This window comes from Arvicola amphibius, chromosome 7 (genome assembly GCF_903992535.2).
Source record: "Arvicola amphibius chromosome 7, mArvAmp1.2, whole genome shotgun sequence".
Taxonomy (NCBI): Eukaryota; Metazoa; Chordata; class Mammalia; order Rodentia; family Cricetidae; genus Arvicola; species Arvicola amphibius.
The window spans coordinates 75,278,228-75,296,127 of record NC_052053.1 but is presented as its reverse complement, the minus strand read 5'-3'; the positions used below and the strand labels follow the sequence as shown (position 1 = coordinate 75,296,127).

The 17,900-nt window shown below is 41.7% G+C and overlaps 1 protein-coding gene across 2 annotated transcripts in view; it reads left to right on the top strand.

The window, feature by feature from the left end:
- Vrk1 (VRK serine/threonine kinase 1) overlaps positions 1-17,900 on the top strand; it is a 68,885-nt gene that overhangs the window by 33,525 nt on the left and 17,460 nt on the right. For both annotated transcript variants that reach the window (XM_038337802.1, XM_038337801.1), the window contains exons 3-10: positions 995-1,050; positions 7,727-7,796; positions 8,613-8,700; positions 12,420-12,528; positions 12,643-12,735; positions 15,047-15,179; positions 15,901-16,021; positions 16,389-16,447. In XM_038337802.1, coding sequence (XP_038193730.1) covers positions 995-1,050; positions 7,727-7,796; positions 8,613-8,700; positions 12,420-12,528; positions 12,643-12,735; positions 15,047-15,179; positions 15,901-16,021; positions 16,389-16,447 — 729 coding nt within the window. The remainder of the gene's footprint in view (positions 1-994; positions 1,051-7,726; positions 7,797-8,612; positions 8,701-12,419; positions 12,529-12,642; positions 12,736-15,046; positions 15,180-15,900; positions 16,022-16,388; positions 16,448-17,900) is intronic.

The window sequence follows — 17,900 nt, the reverse complement described above, 5'->3', positions numbered from 1 at the left end:
TTAATGGGTATTCTGCCTTTTTTGTATCATTGTCTTTCTCTGTCCATTGGTCTCCTGGCTTTACAAATGCTTGTAACACTCTCATATGGGGGCCTTTGGTGCTAGTCCATGTAGCTCTTCCTGTGAATTCCTGTGGCATAAACTATTTCATGGTTTAGCGATACCCCAGGCTCTTCTTAATACACTGCAACACTGCCTACCTCCTTCACTGTTTAAAATTTCCATCTCTCCTATCACATTAAACATGCTTTATATTTTATGTGATGTTTGTATTTTACTGCTCAAATGGCAGCTAGAAGAACTGTTTTTTTTCACCTGTCCACTTACAAATTGTCCCCCCCCCCATTTTTTTGGAGACAGGGTTCTGTGTAACAACTCTGGCTGTTCTAGAACTCACTGTGTAGACCAGGCTGTAGAACTCACTGTATAGACCAGGCTGGCCTCAGATTTACAGAGATCCACCTGCCTCTGCTGCCCGAGTTCTGGGATTAAAGGAATATGCCACCACCGCCCAGCTGGAAATTCCCATTTCTTAGAAAATGTCACAATGTAGGTACTTGTTGATGAGTTTGGAAAGGCTTCCTGTTCTGCATTGGTGGTGCCCCAAGTGTTGCTCTACATAACCAGTGTCTGGGGTCAGCACCTCTGCTTCTGGCTGTTCTTTCCTAAAGGGCTATACAGCTTGTTAGACCCTGGGCTTTCACTAGTCTGCATCCTTCAGGGATTCACTGTACAACATACCAACAACCAGAGAACTTCAGTATAAAAGAAATAGCCTTAACTTTGTATAACAGCTGATCAAATAGAAGAAACCAAAACTGCTAGATACATTCTACACATGAAAAAGTCTTTGACTAGGGTAGTGTTGTAGTGATGCCATTTGGGGACTGGGTTCACCCTTCCCAGGGCTGCAGGGCTGTAGGCCTATGTGTCTGTCATTTGCTGTCTGTGCAACACTGCTTGTTCTGATGTGAATGTCTCATTCTTTAAACAGCGGACACAAATTCTTCCAAACCGGTTGGCAGTGACGCACCCTGTGTTGTGAAAGTGGTAAGAAAATACTGCTCATTTTTTCTTTATCAGTGTAAGTTGGTATTTATTTTGTAAAACATCATTTTTGATGACTAGCATTAGTTAAACCATAAGGTATTGCATTGTTAATTATGTTTCATAAATATTTAATGAGGTACATAAGTAGTTTTATAGTTTTAAGTAACTTGAGTTCAGAGTCTTCAGTTCCTCTGAACTAGAGGGGCACAATTTGAGGGTATGTGGGAAATGACAGAGGTCTGCAGGGGTGGAAGTATCTGTTTTACACCAGGCAGGCACGTTTTATATTTATATCCTGGAACATGATGCTAAGCTGATTTTTATTTTTGTATTTTGTCCTGGGCGTTTTTTATACATCCATCCCTCTGTCTGTCCGTCTTTCTGTCCATCCTTTCATACATCCATATATTTATTTATTTTGCCTGCTGTCAGTTTTATTCCCTTCCATGTTCATTTTAAGTAGTTGTGATTCTCTCCCCTGGGGTGGTGGGGCCTTCTTTGCTGTTCTTATGCTGCAGTTAGTTGCATATGCAGGGATTGGCAGTGCCTCACTGGACACTGAGTAACTAGGCCAGTTACAGACTGGAGAACTGAGGCATCTTTATATTTAATCACCGTTTTTGTTTTCTCTGCACTTAGACATTGTTCTGCTCAGCAGAGCTTGTAGTACCCCTCACCCCATATTGATACATGTGTAGACCCTTAAATAGAGCCAGAAGAGGGGGTTGTGGAGAGCTGAGTACCCACTCCCTGTCATGTTTTTTTTCTTCACTAAAGGTTACATAGATCCTGGGAGTTAGAAGCGCCTCAGAATTTGTCGGTTCATTTTATTGTATTCAAATATAAATATATTTGACTCCCTCGGAGCCAATTTAGACTAGAATTGAGGGTTTTTTTTCTTTCTAATTTATTTATTTGATGTGTGTTTTCTTGCATCTATGGCTGTAAACCATGTGTGTGCCTGGTGCCCTGCAGGCCAAAGAGGGCATTGGATCCTCTGAAGCTGGAGGATGGTTGTTAGCCGCCATGTGAATCCTGGGAATACAACCCAAGTCCTCTGGAAGAGCAGCCAGCGCTCTTAACTGCTGAGCTATTGCTAGCCCTTGTTTTAGTGAGCTTCTAAAACACATTTACTAAGAAGTGTAATTTTTCAGTAAACATATAGCTAATAAATCAGTATTTGAAGACATGTGACAGGCATGTGCAAGTGTGTCACCCTTGTGCAGCAAGCAGTCTCTCATCTCTGCTGCCTCTAGAGAACTCTGTGTCCCGAGTTTGAGCCCTGTCCCCTTCTCAGTTATTTCCTTGTCTAGAGTTTATGTGAGATAAAATGCTGTGTGTTCAGCATGATATTTGTAAAGGGTCACTGTGTTTTTAGTTTATCAGTCATTCACTGCCTTTTATTGACCTGTTGAAGGCATTTGGGCTGTTTACAGTTCAGGCTGCTGTCAGGAAACCTTCCATGTAGGTTGTTGGAGTGATCTTTTGGTGGGGATAGGCTTTTGTTTCTCTTAGAAGCTGAATCACTTCTCTGTAGGAAGGATACACATTTACATTTTAAAACAGTTCCGGACCTATTTCCGAAGTGACTTGCTGGTTTTCACATCGCCAATGGTTGCTGACAGCCCACAGTGGGTGTGCCCAGTTTTGTGAGCTTGCTTACTTCCTAACCCTTATGGAAGGTTTGCGGTGGTGTCTTGTGGTTTCAGTTTGCGTTTACTGCATGCACATAAGTGAGCCCCCTTTCTTTGTGTGTCTCTACCATTTGTGCAGTTTTGTGTGATAAGTGCTTCTTCAGTCTCTTGCTTCTTTTTTACTTAAGAAAATTATTTTTAATAACTGGGTTGTGTTGCCTTTTATAGTTGAGTAGGATGAGTTATTCTGGCTAAATCTTATTTTCTGATATGTGTGTTATAACTATTTCCTTCTAGTTTGTAGTTTACTTGTCCATTTTTAAATGCTTTTATATATCTTTTTAGCTGACTTGTTAGATTTTTTTTCCTCTTTGGTTAATATGGCTTCTGATACTGAACTAAACCTGTAGCATATACCCCATTTAGGTAGACTGAAGTAGGCTTCTTATGTAGTTTGGAACTGCTTTGCTCAGGACTTTTGCGTCTTTATTCATAAGGCATCATGGTCTTTACTTTTTCCAGAAGCATTTCTATATTAGATTCTTTGAGTCTGACCGGCGTTGTTGTCAGCAGCACTGGCTGTTTGATCCCCAGTGGCTGCACTGGTTCCTTATCCCAAGGACCTCTGGGTGTGCACTCACGTCTCATCCTCTAGAGTGCAGGCAGGTCTTGAAGGCCTTTGGGGAATGTGTGAGATGAATGCTTCCACAGCCTTTGTTTATAGGCCTTAGTCAGCCTCTGCCCTTCCTGCGTGGCATGTTAATTAGTGCCTGTGTCTGTGTCTCCTGCCATTTGTTCCCTTGTCTCCTGTCCTTCCACTTTGGAGCTTTCTTTCTCCTTGTGGAATGGTGTTCCTTCTGAACTGCTGGGTTTGCTGGCAGGCGGAGAAACTAGAGTTCTTAGAGTGACACTAGTCATGTGCATCAGTTGCGGTGAGTTGTCTGTACCTGTACAGACGGAAACATGACACCTGTGGGTAAGATTAGTTTCTAAGTGTCTTTAGAGGATTCCATTGAGAAGGAAGTAAGCCTCCTATGACTCAAGACTGTGTGGAGCAAACTGGTCCAGGCTTTCAGACCCCTCTGCAGCTGGCTAATTTGCATACTTGTCTCCAAGTCTTAGAAGGAGAGTGCTAAGTGATGGTGTTTGTTTTGTTCTGTGTGAGCTGAACTTCTGGCAGCCTCTGTTTTATCTTAGAACTTTGAGCTTCATTGTAAGTGGAATGAGCTTCACTTTTCCACCTTTTTTACTTACCTGGCTGAGGGGAAATGGGTAGGATCAGTATATCCAGTTATTTAATCAGAGCACATTGAATTTCTACGTTTTATAAGGATGTTTATTTCCAGACCTAGTCTAGTATTCTGTGTCTTCTGTTGTCTTTTGTTCTTCTCTTTGTAATAGAGATGGTGACAAGTGCTTGGTTTCTTGTGATTCATATTTTAGTAGTTCTTCCAGCGATGTGGTCTGTGGTCCTGGAAGAACAGCTGCCCGGCCTTCAGAGGGGACTCCAGGCAGAGTTGGCTGCTGTTCTCTTGGTGACTAAAGCCTTTGGGTCCTTTAAATTCCTGTGTCAATCACTGTATTGTCACTTATTATACAGTTCCACTTCTAATATCCTTATGATGCCGTTTAAAAAAATTTGTGTGTATTTCTCTAAAATCTAAGTAGATTTTAAGTTACTCGATAATGACCTTTTTTCAAATGTCCTTTACTTATGCAATTCTTACATTGCTGTTTTGTTTGTTTGTTTGTTTTATAAGGTATAATTTTCTATCCCCTTTTGCCTGTTTTTCTGTTCATTTACTTTTATCATTCTGATTCACCTTTCTCTATTGGGAATAGACTGGATCATCATTTCTCTTCTTACAGCTTTGTAGTCTTCAAAGTGGAAGTAGACATCAAATACAAGCATGCAGGGTGATTAATAAATCTTTTCTTCATTAAAACCAGAACAGTTGCCATTCAGACATAAACATGAGGGTTGTGACAGGTGCTTGTATGTGCGGTGCTGAAATGGGTGCAAAGCCTGCTGGCTGCTAGGCAGGTTTCTGTGGCTGCTGCAGTGCTAGCTAAGGCTTGTGTTTTCAGAGAACATGAATGACTGCCTGGGCACGATACCAGAACAGCAAGATGTGAAGTTTAGTATGTAAGTTCTTTATAAGATGGTTCTATGAAGAGATACACCACGATACTTGTGCACTGGAAAAATGAGCATGCCTTTTATTTTTAGAACAAAAATAGGCAAGTTATTTAAGACATACAGCTAAGTTGGTTTTTACTGCAAAGTTATGTAATCACATAACTTTAACCAAGCCTTGATAAGTCTGTCAGGTGGAGATCCAGATTAGAACCTGCCACATTGTGCACCATTATCGTTTCGGATGGGATTATGTCTGCAGATCTGGACTTTGACTCTGAGATCCTTTCCCATGCTTCTGCTCTGAGTCTCCACCTTGAGAACTTGGTTACTTCTGACATGCCTGCTTTGTGAATGAGCTCTGTAGACCTGCATTTGGCATTGGTGTGAACGTAAGACACACATGCACGTTAGATGTCTCAGCATCTCCTACACACTGCCTCCTGTTTGTGTTTAGGGCCTTCTTCAACTTTGACTGATGTAAGATGCTGTAGGATAGTGCTTCTTTGTCATAAGTTAGCTTATCTCTACTTTCAGAGGCTGTGTGTGCGTGCGTGTATGCGTGTGTGCATATGAAATTAGGTGGTCAGGAAGAAGTAGTAAATAAGTAAACTGGCTAATATGGGCAGACTTTTTTCTAATTCTTCCCTTCCACAGCTAACCGAAGACTTAGTAAGACTTAGTTCTTTGAGTCATTCTCACCTTTGTGGGAACAGAATTGGAAGCCTGAAGATGGCTTCCAGTTGGTGTCACCAGAGCTGGTGCATGGTGGGCCTTTCTCGGAGAACGATGGTCTCTATCTCACAGCCTCCTGGGAAGGACTTTGCCTGATGTTATGATGTGTGTTGTGAATTTTCAATTCAGATATCTTAATTTTTTTAGTAAGAAGGAGAAACTTTGTACAGCTTCATTTTTAAATGGCAGCCAGTTGCTTTTGGATGGTGCCATTGAAATATATCACATTTTAATTTTTTTCCTGTTGTCATCGTCATTTTGACACTTAGAAGTCTTAAGGAAACGTTTAGTGATATTCTAGTTAAAATGTCAGTCCCAATTTCTTTTCTAAATCTTGGCTATTATAGAGTTGGCAAAGTATTTTAGATTTGAAATATGTTAATACAATTTTAGTTCTGAGATAAGGTATTTTCTCCACAGATAGCTCGCTTCAGCTAAAGCACAGTGCCAAGAAGTAGTTCCTTTACTTTGTCATAATGGAAGCCTATTGGATAGCTAATGTAAGAAAGTGCTCAGAAAGTCTGCATTATAGCTTTCTCACTTATATGGTTGAGTCACATTAGAAGTTTAATAAATTATTGCTTGAAGGAAACTTGAAAATTAAAGTTGATAGGATAGAGGTTGAAACTGAATAAATCAAAAGGCTTACATTGTTGGTAGTGAGCCAGGAGTGGTCTTGGGAAAGCGTCCTTTAAGCCTGGGTTTTATTAATGAGTCATTCTAAAAGTTATCTAGAATTCTTTTTCTTTAATTTCACTTATTCTGTGACTTGCTCAGTTCCATTTGCTCATGTTTCTGGCTCCCGGTGCAGCTGAGAAACAGGTACCAGAGAGTTTCTTGCTTAGCACATCAATTAGGCTCTTGACATTTGCACTTGAGTACAGGGACTTGATCCTGGGTTAGAGCCCTTGAACACTGCTCAGGAAAAGGCTGAGCTATATAGCAAGTATGGCAAACCATTTGCGTTCTTTCTGATCCGAGTGTTGCCCATTTGTGACTTACATGCTCTCTGGGGTTAGGTATGCTTGATTGCCGATGAGTAGAGTCCAGTAGACACGTTACCTGGAGACTTGTGAGCTGAGAGAACTGTCTATGGAATAAAGGTTTTAATTGACATCTCAAGGACCCAAATTAACTTCTGTAGTAGTGGAGGGTTTCTTCAGTGGAGAAAATGTAGGTGTACCTATTTCAGGGTTAGGAGCAGGTGCTGCTGAGGTGGGGAAGAGCTGCAGCTCAGATCTTTGCAGGCCTAATGAGCTCTGCACCTTAACTCCAACCATGCAGGTTTTCTGTCCAAAATACTTTGCTTAGATTAGTTTAGAAATGTTTGCTTTCCTATTTGAAGTTGTCATTTCTTTAAAATCAGTATAAAATATCAAACATTAAGTAAATAATACTTTATCAATAAGCCAGACCAAACTCAATATTTAAAAAACCAACAAAATTATAACTTATTTCTTATCCATATTTATTAAACAACGTGGGCTGTTATCTCTTGTTGTGTAAAATATCTCTTTGTACATGTTTGTCTTTTTACAAATAATTTAGATGGTTAATATCCCTTGAAATAGGAAATAGATACTGTCTCATAAAGTTGGGGAAAACAGTTATTTAGCTCTAATTTCCTTTTGACTTTACAAAAGTTGGAGGTTTCTTTGTCTGAGAAACGAAGGAGTCAGTGTCAGACAGCAAAGAGCAGAGTGCTGTTTTGCTCTGGAGATCCAGATCCATTCCTGCCGGTTCTGATAACTAGGTAGAACCAAGGGAAGAATGAAGGAAAGGAATGGGAGTCCAGCCTTAGTTGGTTAAATCAGGGTTGAATCTTATTAAATCTCAGAAATGTATTGTAGGCCCTTGGTGGTGATACATTTAGCATGGTTTCTGGCCTTTGCTTAATAAAGATGAAAATTAGTTTAAACATTTGTCTTAAACTTCTGCAAAGAGAACTAAATTTTTGATAATTCATCACTTATGAAAGTTGAGCTTCAGAGAAATAAAGATTATTGTGAAAACATGGAAAATATTTCTAAGGAGTTGAATTTAATCTTTTAATAGCTTAAAAATTTAAATACCAAAGTTACATTTTGTTGTAGGAAAAATTAGATTCACTCCATTTTTGAAGGCTTAGTGAAAATAATTCAATAATTTTAATTGACTCTTGTATTCTAAGGAACCCAGTGACAATGGACCTCTTTTCACTGAATTGAAGTTTTACCAGCGGGCTGCTAAACCAGAGCAAAGTAAGAAACAATAAATATGTTTAAAATTGTCTTGTTAAAGGTTTAAATATTTAAAAATAAGCAGTTTGCCTGACTTGATTTCACATAAGCTAGGTTAAAGTGTCACATCCTGTGGCTCTGTTTGCATTTGCTCCATACACAAATTCCATTTAAACGGTATTTGCAGGAAGTCATTCTGATGTATTGCTGTTTGGTTTGTTGGTATGTGAATAATCAATGGTATATGGCCTAGGAGATAACGAATTACCTTAACTGACAAGTGCGAGTACATGGTCTCTAACTCTTTTGAGCATTTTGCTAAAACCTGAAGCACATGAAGAGGGGTGGGCACTGGATCTGCTGAGACCCAGTGCAGTGAACAGCCTCCTGGCTGCTCTCATCCCTTGTTTATCTGAGGCCCCAACTCCTTACGGTAAGGGAGTGGGAGCAACACCTCCGTGGCTCCTACATCTTGATTTGCAAGGTGAGGAAGAGATGTAAATACTGAAGGAGACAGCCCTGTGTTTCTAGAGACTGGGGTGAGAGTAGGTCTTGTTGTGGAAGCAGGCAGACTGCATCATTAGGCCGTGCTGTTGCTGTGCACTTCAGAGCTGCTTTCACAGGGGGCCAGGTCAAGACAAGGGAACAGCAGAGCACTATTTTGCAGGTTGGTAAAATTTTTTATGATATCTTGTGTTCCTCTGTGCTCTTTTCATCCTGTTATGAGTAGGAGTGGTTTTGTTGCTCATGTAAGTATGCTCCACTCCTAGTCATTTGTTTTGAAATGATCATTTACGTACAAAAGTTGACATCACAGACCTCTCTTTCAACTTCTAGTTCAGAAATGGATTCGTACACATAAATTGAAGTATCTTGGTGTTCCTAAGTATTGGGGATCTGGTCTACATGATAAAAATGGAAAAAGGTAAAAATATACATTTTAAGCATTTCTTGTTGGGTTGGTTTAGTCGGGAGTTTATTGCTGAGCACCCGCAATAACTAGGTGTACATCTGTGCTGTGGGGCAGCAGAGGGGAGGATTCAGATCGAACTCTGCTTCCCTCTATCCACCATAGTGTGGGGCAGCCTAACTTGTGGACTTGTATGGAGGGAGCAGTGTCAGGTGGCTAGCTCCATTGACAGGAACAAAGCCAAAAGAGTGCACCCTCCCTCTTCCATTCTCATAGAGCCCTCGGGATCCCATTTGATATCTCATATTGAATGTCTAATCATTCAAGGAGACCAGAGCCTTGTTTTTTATGAGAGCTTTAGTCTAGCTGGTTAGAAGTGACAAACATTTAGAGACAACATTTTTGAAACATGGGAGAAAAGCTGGGTGCTAACTTGTGTAACCCTTCCTCTTAGATGTCTTAGGAGTTGGAGTTGAAGAAAACCCCTAATGCCTTTGTGCAGTCTGCTCTTTCAAAACCTGTAGGAGACCATGAAGGCCAGACCTAGTCAGAAACTGGAGGCCTACTAGTTAGAGTGTGTTTGTGTTAAGTGAAGAACAACTGTGATTCTGCTGCTTTAAGCAGTCACCAAAGGCCTAATTCCATCGCTTGTCCTTTTTTGAGCTAAGGTCTTGCTTTCTAGACTTACCTCAACTCACTGCAGAGCCCAGACTGACAGTGTCCTCTGGCCCGCTCCTCCTGAGTCTGGGGTTGTAGGTACATCTTTGCTTGTCTTGCACAGTTACCATCATTGTCTAGCTCTCTGTTAGTATCCTTTTGTGTCACTGGGAATGCTGCTCCATTTGACCGCACATGCAGACACAGTGCCAGTGTCAGAAATTGGTGTCAATGTCTTGTGCGTTTTCCTATCAAGGAACTTCTCCTGGAGTCCTGTGAGACTTCCTTATACATTTTCTTGGTCACAGTTTTGTAATTCTATGCCTAAACCTGCCACTGGAAAGGTCCAAGAAGCCTCACAGGCCACACGAGTTTCTTGGTCTCACAAGTTTCTTGGTTTCACTGTTACATGGAAGGGGAGGGAATGCCCAAGCCAAATTGGTACTGTGTTAGCAAAGACTTGAGAATGGGGCAACCAGTGTGTAAGCCTGTCGGTTTTATTTACATCTCCTCTTGGGGAGTTTGGGGCTCCCTGGAATCCAGAGAGAGGTAGTGGGTGGAAGACTGGTTGTTCAAAGGGTACCTGGCAGGAGCTTCAGAGGACTCAGAGTGGGTAACTATAGCTGAGCAAGTCTCCAACTGTGTCTCAGTTTATTGTTAGTAATGATTATTCCTTCTGAAACTGAGCTTACTAGACATTCCTCAGTGGAGCACAAGACTCAGACTGGCCATGGATGAAGTGTTGACTGTAGGTTGAAGCACTAAAAATAATCACATAAGTCTTTCAGAAGTAAAGAAATAGAACATAGGATTCTTCCAGCCGCCTCCACTGCCAGCCATCCTTACTTTTCCTTTAACTTGTTTGGGAGTGATGGGGAGTGATTAGGACAGTATGAGGACTGTAAAAAAAATACTTCAGTTGCCATTTGGGAATTGTTTGTTCTGATTAATATTTTCTCATTACTTGAAGCATTTAGCCAAGTCCCTGAAAAAGAAAGCATCAGAGGCCTTACCTGACATGTTTGGAAGCAGCTTTCTCTCAATATTCGGTCTTAGAGCTCTCTCTCAGGAGAACATGCTAACAGTTTGTGTGCATTATTTGTTTATAACTTAGGGATGTTGAGAAGATTTTAGGGCTGTTCTTTCAGAGTTAGTGAAAGGGTGATTCGCATGTAAAAACAAAGGCCTGGTTAATCTGCTTTAGTGGTGGACCTTGTGTTGATCAGACAGTGTTACCATCTTCCAGACTCTGCTGGCTAGGTCTGTGTCAACTGAACATAAGCTAGAGTTACCTGAGAGGAGGAAACTTGATTGAAAAAATACTTCCATAAGATTGATCTATGGGCCAGCCTGTAGAGCAGTTTGTTCATTAGTGATTGATGGGGAGGGTCTAGCCCATTGTGGTGGTGCCATCCCTGGTCTGGTGGTCCTGGGTTCTAAGAAAGCTGGCTAAGCAAGCCAGTAAGCAGCACCCCTCCTTGGCCTCTGTATAAGCTCCTGCCTCCAGGTTTCTGCCCTGCTTGAGTTCCTGCCCTGGCTTCCTTTAATGATAAACAATGATATGGAAGTGTAGGTTGAATAAACTCTTTTCTCCCCAGTTGCTTTGGTCATTGTGCTTCATCACAGGAGTAGTGACCCTAGGGCACAGACTGTTGGCAAAGGTCAAAGGTTACACTGTTATTCAGTTTTATAGTGATCACACAGGCTAACTCTTTGGAAGAGGCAGAGGTGTATATCCTGCTCCTCTCTCAGCTTTGCAAAACCTGCCTACTTAGGATATTGGGAAGTCACATGACTGTTATAATAATATCTGTTATATTAGAGGCCAGGGTTGTGGGAATCTTAATACAAATGGATTATTTTGCCCCTACTTGATAGTATGACTTTGACATAAATTTTACTTCCTAAAACATTACTATCTTATTAAAAAATGTACAGAGTCTCTAATTCTCTTCTGGTTCAAAAATGGATAGGACTCTTTATTTTATATTATGACACTGTCTTTTAGTATTAGCTGACTGTTTCCTTGTAACTCACCATATTTTATTGTTATAAAAACCTACATTATGGAAACGTGACTTTTGTGTTGTACAGTTATTACTCCAGTGTGTGGAAGACAGTGGTTCAAACCATGGGTCCACTTCGTTTGAGGGGAAGGCACTAAAATGTTCTTGTGTAAAATAGGATGGAAGAGCACCTGCCTGGCGAGTGCCCTGGCTAAGGTACACCGTGGGGTGAGGTGCACCAGCTGACTGTTGTGGCTATGTGCTCATCCCATGGGGAGTTTTGTCTTGTGTGTCTGTCTTCATGGACACAGTAGACTTTGGCCAACTCTTGAATGAGAGAGTGACATTTAGAGGAGTTGAGCAGTGCCATTACAGGTCTCTAGTGCGTCTCATATGCATGCTTAGAGTTCGAACCCCTAGGAAGGATGAGACCCATCTCCTCATTTCATTTCTAGAAGTTATGGCTTGAGGAAGTAGTATCACTTGGTCAAGGTGACATGCAAGTTAATGGTAAAACCAAAATTTGTCATTTCTGCAGGGTATTTTATTTCCAAATCTTGACCATTGAGTGTTTAATACATAATCGCTTTATACCATTTGGACAGTTTAACTGAATGTGATTTTTAAGCCTCCTCTTGACAGCCTAGATTTAACAGAGCATTTTATTGCTGAAATATACATTAAAAATGGAGACACAGTTACAGGAGGACGCTCCTGTTTAGAAACAGCAGGTAACTTCAGGAGAAGAATCAGTACCCACACTAAAAGCCAAGTGGATGTGTTTCACTGTAGATGGGTCTGCTCAAGTCTGTGTGGGCATTGTCTTAAATTGAGTGTTGTCTCCTGTAAAACTGGTTTGGACCCAGGAAGACAGTACAGTACAACATTCTGAATTCTTGAGATTTCTATCTGGATGGGAGAAATCTTCATGGTGTGTGTTTATGCCTCTTTCCTCCTCTCTTAAAATACTGCCTTATTAAGCATAATTTGACATAATCTGAAGGGAGAATATTCATTGCTAGTGCATGTTCCTAGTTATTTCCCTCACTGACTTTCCTTGTTTGTCTTCAGTTACAGGTTTATGATAATGGACCGCTTTGGGAGTGACCTTCAGAAAATATATGAAGCAAATGCCAAAAGGTTTTCTCGGAAAACTGTTTTGCAGCTAAGCTTAAGAATTGTATGTGAGCTCTGATCCTTGTTGTGGATGCAGTAAGGGCTGTTTCTGTCACAGCTCAGTCCTCTGCTGGCCATGTTTGGTACTGCATTAATTTACTGTGTGTGTTCTCCATAGCTGGATATCCTGGAATACATCCACGAGCATGAGTATGTACACGGGGACATCAAAGCCTCCAACCTTCTTCTGAGCTACAAGAACCCTGACCAGGTCCTTAGAACTTCAGTATTTGTTGTTGTAAAACATGCTGCACGAGCAAGTAGGGTGCTCTGGACTGAACTCTCCACAAGCTCTGCTTTTTTTTTTTTTTTTTTTTTTTTTTTGTAGATACACTAACAGTACTGTTTCTTCAGACACTTTTATACAGTTGTCATTCTGCATTTTTGCTGCAGTTTGAACTGCTGGCACTTTATCAAGTTAGCTGATTTGTCCTAAATAATATTCAAAAGTACTTGATACAAAATGAATTTCAAATAGCTATTTGGGGGTGGAAGCTTAAAATTATATAGTGCACCAATGAATTAGATTTGCCTGTCCGCTCTGTCACCTTTTAAAATTTCCTTTGTTCAAGAACTCCATCAGATGTGTCTGTTACTCGGAAAGTTTGGTATTTGGTGTACAGACTGCCAGAGCAGTCTGAGCTTGTCTGTCCTTACGGTGCAGTGCAGGTGTGCATTTTCAGTCTGCTTCGTTCCCTTTGCAGTTTTGTGTTTACGAGGAGGAAGCTCTATTGTATACCTGTGTTGGAGTTAGCTCGATTGTTGGTGACATACAGGATGCTTGCAGCCGTTTCCATGTTTTGTGCAAAGAAGATGCTGGAATAGCACTTCTTGGTGTTGTATAAGAAGGAAGTTCTGAGTGCTTGGTTTGCTGCGGTGGTCCGTCCACATTCTATGAACCTGGCTCTTTCTCATAGATCTACCTGTTTGCAACCACCTATGGCTTAGATTTCCCTTTTTCTTTTGATTGTCTCCTTTTCTACCACAGTGTGTTTGCTTCCCCTGGATAGGCTATGGAGATCATCAGGGGTGTGTGTAGTGCACCAAAAGAAAGAGAGTTGCAGTGCTCCGTGAGGCATTGCAGGCTTCACCTCTCCATAGCCATCTTATTTGAGCTGTTTCCTTGAACACAGCCAAGAAGCGGAACAGTAGAGGTCCCTTTAGCTGGAGTAGGAGGGACTTGCCTCGTCCTACTAAAAAACTGACTCCTGTTAGTTTGCACTTGACTAACATGAGCAGCTTTTTGTTCACATGACAGCCATGTGCATCTCTCCTACCTTTCAGGCATGCGTGGATGGGGTTACTTTCCCAGTACTCAGTCCATCTTTGTGCTCACATGTATATGGGCGCATGCATTTGTGACAGAGAATCAGGTATGTGTGGCTATCAGATGGGCGCCACATGTACTAATGTGTGCTAGTCAGAGCCACAGACTTTGCTCATTGGATTCCTCTGTGTGCATTCCAAATTAGCTTTAATCTGGAAGTCTCGACTTTAATATATAGTATTTTAAACTCATAAGAGTTTTGAATATTATTTTAGCCCTTGAACAATTTTTATGACTTAAATAGGCCTGCAGGTAAAGAATCAAGAGAAGACAGCTGTTGTATTGTGTGTTGACATTGTTCATCTCTCTCTCCTTTGTGGAAAGAGTCTTGAAAGCTTACTTTGTGTGATAGTTATGTTCTAGACTCGAAGAAAAACTTACACCAGTAAGCCTTGCTCAGGATTAGTTAGAAGTTTAGCACATACTTTTCTAAGAAAATATGCAAAGTGAAATAGTTTTCTAAGAACTGTCGTTTCATGGTCATTTAACATTTATCAAAAGTAAAAATTCTTGGCTTCGAGGGTTGGGTAGCTCAGTGGCAGAGGAAGGTCCTGAGTTAGACTCAATACTGCAAACAAAATAAGATTTCTTAAAAGTAAGAATTAGGGCTGGGCAATGATGACTCTCACCTGTAATCCCAGCACTTGGGAGGCAGAGGCAGGTGGATCTCTGTGAGTTCGAGGGTAGTCTGGTCTACAGAGTGAGTTCCAAGGCAGCCAAAGTTACACAGAGAAACCCTGCCTTGAAAAATGAAAAAAAAAGGGTAAGAATTACTCAGAGATAATAGCTCAGTGGCAGAGCTCATGTTTAGCATTTATGAAGCTTTAGGTGCAGTTCCCAGCGTTCCAGAGGAGGTAGGGGTCGGTTCAGTACTTCTACAGTGTTCACATTAGATTTGACTTGTTTGGAGAGCTGCTAATTTGCCCTCGTAGGTGAATCTACCCCCAAGTGGTTGTATTTGTTTCTGTACTTTTTTTGGTTTTTCGAGACAGGGTTTCTCTGTAGCTTTGGAGCCTGTCCTGGAACTAGTTCTTGTAGACCAGGCTGGCCTCGAACTCACAGAGATCCGCCTGCCTCTGCCTCCCGAGTGCTGGGATTAAAGGTGTGTACCACCACCGCCCGGCTATTTCTGTACTTTTTGAGTGATACATGTGGGTTGATTTTTGTCTTTAATTTGGCACTTGGAAATTTATAGGTGTACTTGGTAGACTATGGACTTGCTTATCGGTACTGCCCAGATGGAGTTCATAAAGAGTACAAAGAAGATCCCAAAAGATGCCATGATGGCACACTGGAGTTCACCAGCATCGATGCGCACAATGGCGTGGGTATGTCCACAGTGGCCTGTTGTGTCCACAGTAGCTTGCCGTGTCTACAGTGACTTGGTGTGTCCACCGTGGTCTGTACTTTTGTTTCCTTCTGAATTTCTATACTTAATTATGCTAAGTAAATAAATAGATTGATAAGAATATTGGAAGAAGCAGAGTGGGATGAGAAAGAGGGCAAAGGTTTGGCTCCTACAGTGGGCTAAGGCCCTTGTGCATGCCCCTGCCCTTCAGGGATAACTGGATCTTTGGGTTCCCATAGCTCATCTCTGTGCGGCTTTGTTTTCTACATCCTGGTTTCTTATGTACTATGCCTTTATGGCGAGTAGCTTTAGTGTAAGCTAGCTTAGTCCGGTGTCTGTGTCTTTTGCTGTGGTGGACCTCACAGTATTTAGAGTGTCAACATTTTAATAGCTCCCCGCCTCCCAAAGAGAGCAGTGCGTGTGAGCAGTGCATGCGAGGTGCTTTCAGACTTGTATTTCCTAGGCAGTAGTAGCAGTGCGAAACCTTAAGTTTCCTCAGTGTGGGTTTTAAGTAAGTTTGGGTTAATAAATTTAAGTCAGTTTGGGCTATTAGTTATAGATAAAGATTTCTTTTATACAGACCAGTGTTCAGTGTTTTCATTACATTCAGACAAAGGTTTCTGCCGCAAGGTAGACTTGAATGGACTGCTCTGTCTTTCTGGAAAGCTGTTGTGCTCTGCTTGATCTTGTTGTGTTTGTAGCCCCATCACGACGTGGCGATTTGGAAATACTTGGTTACTGCATGATCCAGTGGCTTAGTGGCTGTCTTCCTTGGGAGGATAACTTGAAAGATCCCAACTACGTTAGAGACTCTAAAATTAGGTAAGGGACATCTTACATTATTTTGGGTTGGGTGGTGATAGGGCAGAGGATTTTAGTCAGAATTTCCTGACAAGACCTATTGTTTTTTTCTAGATTATTTATTTTATTTTATTTTGCTTTATTTTATTTTTTTAGACAGTGCTTTGCTGAGCAGCCTTCCTGCCTCAGCCTCTTGAATGTGCTATTATAGACATGTCATAGTCACCACACCTGGCTCAGTGATGTTTAAAGTAGAAGGTGCTGGTGAGGTAGCAGGGCTCTTTGAACTTTGCCGTTTTTCTTGGAAGTGCTGCCTGCTGTGCTGTCCTGGCAGGGGACTTAGCTCAGAATGGCACTTGTCACTAAGCATTCCTTCCTTCCTCAACAGATACAGGGACAATGTTGCAGCTTTGATGGAGAAGTGCTTTCCTGAGAAGAACAAGCCAGGTAGGGAAGGTTTCCATAGACCTTCACAGAGCTTTTAGTTTCTGGAAGGAAAAATCCCTCAGCCTGTGAGCCTGGGCATTTTAGGACATTACTGTTGTTGGAGGTGTGCCTTCTTCCCAAAAGCAACTTTGCACAGTGAGCCGGTCAGCAAGCTGGTCAGTGAGCTTTGAAGCCTCATATGGTTACCCTGGGCTTTCATCAGGGGAAGCATGTTTTGTTCGCTTAGCCAGTGTTTATGGACGTTGTATTATGTGCCAGAGACTGCTGTCAGTGCAGGCTGCATCTTACCTCTGCCCACAGGATGCTGGCACTCTTGCTGCAGCTAAGTACACAACAGTGATTTTTGTTAGCACATTATGTTGTTAGTCCTCTGGAGAATAAGAAGACAGGCAATGGAATTGGGAATGTAGAGATGGCACAGAGAGTAGGAAGAGAGTTTAAATTTTGAGCAGCGTGGCCGAGGACAGCCTTGTGGATGGGACACTGCAGCACTGTGGGGAGGAGGTGAGGAGGAGCTGTGTGGAGGTTGGGAGACTGCTCTAGGGACCTGAGGACTGCCCTTTTTGGTCATCATGAGGTCACTGGTTTTTACTTTGATCAAGAATCTACAGCTCGAAATAGATGGGATGCCAATGGCTTTACTTTTTTGAGCAGTGGTTCTCAACCTTCCTAATGCTATGATCCTTTAATACACCTCATGTCATGGTTACCCCCAGGCATAAAATTATTTTCACTGCTACTTCATACCTGTATTTTTGCTACTGTTATGAATCATAATGTAAATATCTGCTATGCAGGATGGTCTTAGGCAACCCATGTGAAAGGGTCATTTGGACTCACCCCCCCCCACAAGGGGTTGTGGCCCACAGGTTGAGAACCACTGTTCTAGCGACAAGAACTACCTCTAGGTCCTGGTTGAGGGAAGACCGCTGAGGGTAGGACTGGGGAGCACTCTGCAGTGTGTCCTTCTGTCACCATCCATTTCTATCCTCAGTCTTGGGCTGAGTGCACTAAGGCTTCCGTTGTATGTCTGTGTGGTGCTCTGTTACATCTACATTCCATTGTTTATGTATGCTACTGCATATCTGGGTCTTGTCTGCTGCACAGGACCGATTTCCCATACAGACCGCCTGGGGTTCAGTTTGACTATGTGTGAGAAGGGTCATATTCAGTTGACTTTGTATCCTATCACTTCCTTTATCTTCTGGTGTTTCTTTTGTCAGAACTCTTGTGTGGACTCTGCTCTTCGAATTGTTCTTTTTGTCTCGTTCTCATCCATACTTACCAGATACTGCAGTTTTCTCTTCGGTATTGCTGCCTGGCAGTATCTGGTGGTTTAAGTAATTAAGTGTTGTTGTTGTTTTTTAAACCTGACTTTAATTTTTTTTTTTCAATAAAGAATTTTTTTACTGGTACACACTTTTAATCTCAACACTTGTGAGGCAGTGGCAGG